The sequence below is a fragment of the Sinocyclocheilus rhinocerous genome, unplaced genomic scaffold, assembly GCF_001515625.1.
Source record: "Sinocyclocheilus rhinocerous isolate Xijiao unplaced genomic scaffold, SAMN03320098_v1.1 scaffold320, whole genome shotgun sequence".
In the NCBI taxonomy this organism is placed as follows: Eukaryota; Metazoa; Chordata; class Actinopteri; order Cypriniformes; family Cyprinidae; genus Sinocyclocheilus; species Sinocyclocheilus rhinocerous.
The window spans coordinates 164647-173884 of NW_015638606.1; the positions used below are offsets into that span (position 1 = coordinate 164647).

The 9238-nt window shown below is 43.5% G+C and overlaps 1 protein-coding gene across 1 annotated transcript in view; it reads left to right on the plus strand.

The window, feature by feature from the left end:
• The window catches only part of LOC107749938 (A disintegrin and metalloproteinase with thrombospondin motifs 2-like), a 107777-nt gene that overhangs the window by 80851 nt on the left and 17688 nt on the right, over window positions 1-9238 (plus strand). Inside the window, exons 13-17 of the mRNA XM_016565188.1 lie at window positions 4916-5049; window positions 5950-6073; window positions 6236-6316; window positions 6573-6736; window positions 7562-7721. Coding sequence (XP_016420674.1) covers window positions 4916-5049; window positions 5950-6073; window positions 6236-6316; window positions 6573-6736; window positions 7562-7721 — 663 coding nt within the window. The remainder of the gene's footprint in view (window positions 1-4915; window positions 5050-5949; window positions 6074-6235; window positions 6317-6572; window positions 6737-7561; window positions 7722-9238) is intronic.

Genomic DNA, 9238 nt, shown 5'->3' on the forward strand with positions numbered 1-9238 from the left:
GTCCCCCGCTCAGCAGTGTGACTCCCCTGGGCGCTTCATTTCACAAGAGAGCAGTTTCTTAGGAAGAGACGTATTTATGGATGGTTCATGCTGCGAGCGCATGACCATGGCAATGCTGCAAGTGCATCTCTCCTTTCTCAGGAAAGGTAGAGATCCCTCTGTCACTACCCATCCCGGTTTCCCTGCTACAGGCAGGGAATCGCTGGTAAGTGCTCTGGGAGATCTGAGTGTGACAATAGGTACGTTTACATGGACACTTTTTGCTTCCATCGGAATGAATTCATTCTGATTGACGAATCCGAACGTAGTGTTTACATGAACACTATATAAAGCATCGGCTGGAGGTGAACACACCACCCAGCCCTGAGAGCTCGCGTCTGGTTTCTGGTCACGATTGGTTTCTCGGCATGGGGTGCGGCTCTCAACCGCGTCCAGCCCCGGTTCCTTTCTTCTCGGAGGTGCATGAGGAAGTCGCAAAGTCATGGAAGGCCCCTTTTACGGCCAGAAGCCACTCGTCGACTTCCTCCATCCTCACTACCCTTGATGGCGGGGCAGCTAGGGGGCACGTTGACATTCCCCAGGCAGAGAGAGAGATTGCGGTGCACCTGTGCTGGCAAAATACTTCCACCTCAAGGAATCGTCAGCGCCTCCCGTCCAAGGCCTGTAAGCTGACGTCAACCCTGGCTGCCAAAGCTTACAGCGCTGCGGGCCAAGCCGCCTCTGCCCTGCATACCATGGCCATCCTGCAGGTCCACCAGGCCAAGGCGTTAAAACAAATGCATAAAGGTAGTACTGACCCAGGGTTGATGCAGGAACTGCGCACGGTGACTGACTTCGCCCTCCGGGCGACGAAAGTCACGGCGTGGTCCCTCGGGCAGGTAATGTACACTCTGGTGGTCCAAGAGCATCATCTCTGGCTCAACCTGGTTGAGATGAGAGATGTCGTCAAAGTTCGCTTTCTTGACGCTCCTATATCCCAGGCTGGCCTGTTCGGTGACATTGTCGAGGACTTTGCCCAGCAGTTCTCGGCAATACAGAATCAGACTGAGGCCATCAAGCACATCTTGCCCGACGTGATCCTTCTGCTGCCACCACTCCGTCGAAGGCCGGCCAACAGTCTGCTTGTCACTTTGAGTGCACTCCTGCGTCCTCCACGGCAGCTCTGTCCCGCGCTGAGACAACATCAAGGCCGGCACGTCGAGCTCCACACAACAAGGCAGTGACCCCCGTGTCCCAGGCTGCCGCTAAGTCTTCAAAGAAGACCCTTCAGGCTGTCCCTGTCCCCCCATGTCTTTACCAAAAACGTAGATGACACCATTGTCCTATTATGGGAAGTGGGCATCAGGATCCTCAACTATCTCGACGACTGGCTCGTCATGGCTCAGTTGCGAGAACAGTTGTGTGATCACAGGGACCTGGTGCTCCAGCACTTCAGGCAGTTGGGGGTCAACTGGGAAAAGAGCAAGCTCTCCCCCATGCATAGAATCTCCTTTCTCTGCATGAAGTTGGAATCGGTCAACATGACGGTGCGTCTCACCAACGAGTGTGCCCAATCAGTGCTGAACTGCCTGAGTTCCTTCAGAGGCAGGACGGTAGGACCTCTGAAACAATTTCAGAGGCTCCTGGGGCATATGGAATTTGCAGCCGCTGTCATTCCACTTGGAATACTTCATATGAGACCACTTCAGCACTGGTTACACAGTTAAGTCCCGAGATGGGCATGGCGCCGTGGCACACATCATGTCCTTATCACGCTGATGTGTCGCTGCACATTCAGCCCCTGATCGGACCTTGCTTTTATACGGGCAGTGGTGCCCTCAGTACAAGTGTCCTGGCATGTTGTTGTCAGGACAGGCTGGGGCGCTACATGCAATGGGCAGGCAGCCTCGGGGTCCTGGACAGGGCCTCGACTGCTTTGGCACATCAACTGCCTGGAGTTCCAGCTCAGAGCAGCTCTTTGTCTGCTATGGAGGCCAGCAGAAAGGACAGGCTGTCTCCAAGCAGAGGTTGACCCACTGGATAGTAGTAGGGGTAGGACAATAAATCGATGTGCCAATTTATCGTGATATTTCCAACCGCGAGACATTATCAATACTCTGGCACCAAGTATCGATATTTTTTTAAACATACAAAATATCTAAATTCATACGTACACTGTGGCTGTTTACCACTTTGGCTTACCGGAGCGGCAGTGCCTCCAGACTTCTTGTGGTGGCGCTTCCCAGATTGCGGATGGTCAGATGAACGGAAATTGTAATTCACAGCGAAGAAGAAATACGAGCATAATGGTAGACCAACAACAAATCAGAGATGCACCGGCGTCTTATGTTTATGGAGATGAGAACTAAAAAACTGCACCGGAACAGCTATCAGCGTGGACTGTAGGCATCGATCACATTATCATTGCAGACCGCATATTGAGTCCGTGAGTAGCCTAACCTCTCAGCTCGGATCGCAGGTGGATTTCCCTCACTATATGGGTGAGAGAGAGCGGCGCATCCAGTTTTATGTCAACAAAACTGGATGCTCTCTCTCTCTTTAGATATCACGAGTGCGTGTTATCCAGTGTGGGCAGTGAGCACCGACCGGCAGAAACATAATCTGCACCTATGGCATGGACAACGAAACAAAACCTTGTCAGAGCCGTAATGCGGCGCAGAAGTGTGCAGTGTGTGTGCTTGCCGCGCGTCTAAAACTGCACCGGAACAGCTATCAGCGTGGACTGTAGGCATCGATCACATTATCATTGCAGACCGCATATTGAGTCCGTGAGTAGCCTAACCTCTCAGCTCGGATCGCAGGTGGATTTCCCTCACTATATGGGTGAGAGAGAGCGGCGCATCCAGTTTTATGTCAACAAAACTGGATGCTCTCTCTCTCTTTAGATATCACGAGTGCGTGTTATCCAGTGTGGGCAGTGAGCACCGACCGGCAGAAACATAATCTGCACCTATGGCATGGACAACGAAACAAAACCTTGTCAGAGCCGTAATGCGGCGCAGAAGTGTGCAGTGTGTGTGCTTGCCGCACGTCTACATTTGAAATAACGAACATGAGCGCGCAAAAGAGGCGATGTGAATGGCTATGTCATGTGCGGGGCTCCGTTTTTATGATGAGAGGAGAGGAAAGGTGCATAATCGCTATATTCGTGATATTATTGTATCGTGAGCCATGTATCATGATTCGTATCGTATCGTGAGGTACCCTGTGATTCCTACCCCTAATAGGATGCCATTGCCTTGGCGTATCAATCCCAAGGCGAGCCGTGCCCCCTGGGGATGAGAGCTCACTCTGCCCGGAGTGTAGCTTCCTCCTGGGCTTTGGCGCACTGCGCCTCTCTGGCAGACACTTGCAGAGCTGTTGGCTGGGCGGCACCTAACACCTTCGGAAGGTTTTACAACCTTTGCAAAGAGCCGGTTTCTTCCCATGTGTTGGGAGACAGGTAAGTGGTGGGAAGAACTGGCTCAGTGTCACACTTGCTGCTCCATTCCCCATTACAAGGGGATGTGAGAGCCTTTATACTCCCAGATGAGTTCCCAGGATGGCGAACCCTGGTCGAGCGTCCTCCAGCACCCCCGAAGGTCAGACTCGGCAGAGGTGTCTGACGCCAAGCCCAGTACTTGTGTTAGCATGCCCGGGACTCCGGTCAGCCCCTGTACTGGACTAGGTGTCCCATCTGTATGGTTCTCTGCAGGTAATTCCAGATGTGTATTCTTCCACGGTAAGGTTTCCCTCATGGTAAACCCGTGTCTTCGCTTGGATAGATTCCACTCTGTCCGTCTCTGTTGGTAGTAGCTCCATCCCTACCTCAGAGACTTATTCCATAAGTAGTATTGCTCCTCTTGAGTCATTTCATATTAGTATCTCCACATATCACCTCCCTACGGGTAGGATGTGGTCTCAGTAACAGCCTTATCCTTGAACTTAGGCATGCTTCCCCAACGTTTTCATCTAGCCTTGCTGAAAGAAAGAAAAAGAGAAAAGATCTGAAGCAAGTCTGTTCCAGAAGTTAAAATTCCTTCTGTTAAAGAATTTCTGTGGATGGCCTTCAGCAGCATGGCCTTCTCCAGCAGTGATGTACTCACCATTGGCCCCTCTTGGCACCAAGGTCAGTGAATTTGCTCTGGGGCATTGGGAAGGTTACGACTTATTTGCCTTGGCACGCCACAGCTTGTCAGCATTTGCAGCGCCACAGTGGTAACGACGTTCAGTGGTTGTGGCGCTTTCCATAGGACCCCTAATGTCGTCACGACATAACTCATAGTGACCGATATATAGAGAATATCTCGATTATGTACGTAACCCTCGTTCCCTGATGGAGGGAACAGAGACGTTATGTCCCCTTGCCACAAACCTGAACCACTCGCTGAGTGTGGGGACACAGTATCGGCTCCTCAGTATAAACCTGAATGAGTGGATGTACTCATCTTATATACCCATATGTATGGGGGAGTGGCGTTGCATGCAAAATCCACTCGCCAATCCTCATTGTCGTTTTCTCTTAAACTCAGAGGTGATTGGGGCTCCCAAGTAAGACCCCTAATGTCGACACAACGTAACGTCTCAAATCCCTCCATCAGGGAACAAGGGTTACGTACGTAGCCGAGATGTTACATTTACTATTATATTTTTATATTTACATTTTTTCATTCATTTTAACATTCTAAAGTGTCAGCTTGAGTACAGTGATGGAATTCTTCAAACACACTAGAAAAAAGTGTTGTAAATAATAAATGTAAGTAAATGTGGTGCCATATTTAATTAATCTTGATTGAATTTAAATATAAAAAATGGTTAATAAAATCAATATATTAATTCCATCAATTCAAAAACATGCAAAAATGTATATGTGTGCTAGAACTACAAATAGGAATTGTATGAATTTGTCTGTGGTCTGTTTTTTTTTTTTGGACAGCTGAAGAAAGATGTCAACTGTACTGCCAGTCAAAAGAGACCGGAGACGTGATATCCATGAAGAGAATGGTGCATGATGGCACACGTTGTTCCTACAAAGACCCTTACAGCGTGTGTGTGCGCGGGGAATGTGAGGTAAAGGTTATTCAAACACACCCACACAAACCATCCATCACTTAAGTTCATCCTTCAAAATGCCGTAGAATGAATAATATCAGGCCTAATCAGACTTCTGAGGCCTTTCCGCTCCTCTCTGTCAGGTAAATTGTTGCTAGAATAGGACGCTGTCTTCAATGGTCTGTGTTTAGATAGTTCTGTTATTGGTGGAATACATGACTGCTAAGTCCTGTGAGTAAGGCAGACTGATGAAGTACATGCTTAGATCTCGATGTTTTGCTAGTGGAATTAAAAGATGAAATGCATTGCTAGATGTATTGCTTTATAATCTGAGAGGAATATGAATGTCTGGAAAAGGCTGGGTTTGAATGTGCAACAGCACTGGCACTCACTAAAGGAAAGATGGGATCTGTGATTGTTTCTATGCAGTCATGTGCTCAAGAGTATTTCCTACCTTTTACTGATTTTATTGGCAAACAGGAGTTCTGGTTAGAATTAAGATTCATTTTAGAGTAAATTTACCATCTATGTGTAATATTTCATACAAAATTGCTGGTCAATAGCACTGTTGTCTTAGCCTTTATGATGACATTTATTGCCATGGATGATGCATTACACTCAAAAGCAAAATCTTAAAGTTACAGATTCAATTCTGGAAGTGCCCTGTTTGTTTTCACTGCAAAAATAGAGTTTTCAGCTGGTCATGTGATCTCAACATGTTACTCACATGTGATTTTAAACATTTTTCAAAAGTACTAATCATTTCTTAATATGTAAAACCTTTAAATTACTTAGTGCACCTCGATTGAATAAAAAAAAACATTTTAAGTTCATTTTAAATTAATCTGGTCAGTTTATCTAAAGTCAGCATCTGTCTCTATATATTTTTGGATCTCTTAAACCCTGCTCTCTGCACAGAAAGTGGGCTGTGACAATGTTATAGCCTCGGAGCTAGAGGATGATAAGTGTGGCGTGTGTGGAGGAGACAACTCCACCTGCAAGACTGTCAAAGGAAATTTCACCCGCAGCACGAGGAAACCAGGTAGGCTTCTTCCCTCACCGCAGACTCCATGAACAGGTCTCCATACATGACCTGTGCAGTTCACTCAGTGTTTTCAACCCAGATTCATTTTAAAATTTCACCACAATCAGGAAATTCTTCAATTCTCAAATCTTATTTTATTTTTGTAAATTGTATCCTTAGGTTTTCTGAAGATCCTGGAGATTCCTAGAGGAGCACGCCACATACAGATCCGTGAATTCAAAGGAACTCCACATATTCTAGGTATTCTAGCTCTTTTGTTATTGATGGAGAGATTTGGACTCCTCCTGGCGCTGAGGACATTAGGAGCTCCAACTCAGTGACCATGAAGCACCTTAGCTACTTAGAAGTAATGCCTTCCAATACTGTGATTTATAGGTACAAGAAATGTGTATAAAATCAGCTTGATGAAGATTGATCCTTATTTGTGTCTCACTGGGTGCATGAATTGGACTGCATAGAATTAAGATTGTCCTAATGTTAAATTGTCCTCTGCTAGCGGTGAAGAACCAGGCCACAGATCATATCTTTCTGAATGACGAGGGTGATTTTCCTGAGTCACGTACAGTAATTGAAAAAGGTTTGGCGTGGGAGTACACTAACAATGATGATATGGAGACGGTCCAGACCACCGGACCACTCAAATATGGAGTTCTCATTATGGTGAGAATGAGCATTATATCAGCCAAAATTACCAAAGTAGATAACTGTAAATCCAGAACTAAACCTAAACAGCTTTCAGGGTAAATAAGGGCAGTATGTCTAGTAGTGGTTAGGTATAGTTCACCCAGAATTGAAAATGCAGTCATTACTTACTCAACCTGGTGTTGTTCCAATGGCATTTGCCCTTCTTTTTCAGACCACGTAAGGAGAAAAAAATAAAAATAAAATGCCCAGCTCACACTCATCCATACACTGGAAGTGAATAGTGACAAGTATCAGGCTTTAAAAACAAATACAAAAGTATCACAAAATAGTCCCATGCAACACGTATAATACATTCCAAGTGTTCTGAGGGTATACTGAGGGTTTGGTGAAATACAAAGATAAATTTAATGTACTATTTAAAGGGGACATCGGATGCAAATTTCACTTTTACATGGTGTTTGCATATAAATGTGTCTTTTTCACGAAACCCTATTGTATACCCCCAGAAGACTTATATGACACGTGTCACATGGGACAATCCAGTGATACTTTTGTTGCTTTTTTCTTTCTTTTTTTAAAGCTTTATGCTGGTCGCCATCCACTACCATTTTATGGAGAAGCACAAGCAGTGTATTTTTTTTTAAATATCCTTTTGTGGCCCAAAATAAGAAGGGATGCAACATTAAAATAACACCAGGGTGAGTAAACAATGACTTAATTTTCATCTTTGGGTAAACTATTAACAATTAAAGTTAAATCACATGATACCAATAAGGCCAATCAACAGAATGTATTTTTTAAAAAGTAACATGCTTAACCAATATCAAACATCTTCTCCAGGTCCAGTCTCAGAGCATTTCTAAAGTCACGCTTTCATACAAATACATCCTGCCAGAAGATCCGCTCTCCTCAATGGAGAACACCCTGCCTCAGGACGACACAATTTACTTCGAGTGGGCTCTCAGGAAGTGGTCGCACTGCTCCAAGCCATGTGGCGGAGGTACAAAGCAATATATAAGAACTGGCTTCTTTTCAGTTCACTTTCAATAGAGTTAGAATTTTTTATTGAATTGACCATGTCCAATATTATGTTGAATTAGAATTTATTTAGGAATGACAATGAAATACTATTTTAAAAATGCATATTTTAATAAGTGGAATTTCTTTAACTTAAAAAAAAATGTATGTATTATGTACAAAACAGTTCAAAAGTCTCTTATGTAAACATACAACAAAAACATTAATATTGTGAATTATTATTACAATTCAAAAGAAATGTGTTCACTTTTAATAAATTAAAAATTTAATTTATTCCTGTGAAGGAAAAGTCATTACTCCAGTCTTCAGTGTCACATTATCATGGCCGGACTTACCATTGGGCTTGAATGGGCTGCAGCCCAGGGGCCCCACCTTGTAGGGGGCCCCGCCTTAACCCGCTTACATTTGTTCAGTTATGTGACAGTCAGAAATTATTAGCCGCATTTCAACTGCGTACAACTAGCCTAAAACTAACAGTAGCTGCTACTATTCAGGAACAAAATACTATGATGTATAAAGTCATAGATATAGATTATATTTATATATTAATCCATATTAAATATGAAAAAGTTATTTAGTCAAGAGCAGATTGTTTGAGCAGAGTGTTTTTTTTTATTTTGTTCTTTAACACAGACTGACAGACAGCAAAGCTGCTGTCACTTTCATACCAAATGTTAATGTTAACAATGTTAATTAATTAGGCCTATTGGTTATTGTTAATTAATGTTAACAACAAAAGACAAAATCACTCACTGCTCTTGACTGAATAACTTTTGTAACTATAATTTTAAGAATTAATCTTTTGTTTAATTTACAGTGAATTTGCTGTTTTTAATTTACAGTTTATTCAATTTCTGCAGCATTTCTGTACCTGAATGTTTTCCACCAAAACTGTTTCTAAAACGAAATTCAGGTTCTGAGTTTAATTTATAATACTGTCTAAGCAAATTACAATATACTTAACATTCTGGCATTCAGTTATGTGATTATGTAGCCTAACTTATGTTCTCTGCATGAAGTAACGTCTGGCACAGTCGCAGCCTGTGCTTTAATGGAGCAGAATATTGGCTTAAAAGTCATTGAAATTTATTGGTTGAACGAACCCTGCATTTAATGAGTTTAATGAGTGGATATAGGAGTTAGCCTATCACACAAACTAGAGTCCCGTTTTTCCGAATATCTGCACGATGGCAAATGTACAATAAACACAGACACAGAATCATCAATGCGTCTCCGAGCAACACAGTGTTTTGTTTCTCAGCATTACACGGACCAGTAAATAGTTCAAACAGGCTATAAGTACAGTCGTTTGCTAAGTTAAATAAATTAGCATTTTAAACACATTGGTTGATTTATGGATTTAACTCACTCATTAAGACAGTCACTTGCTGCCACCTACTGGCGGTTGTAGTTTCATATTTTAAAAAGTAGCTCATTATTTCATTTTTGCAATCATTTAATATTTCTACATTAAAATGT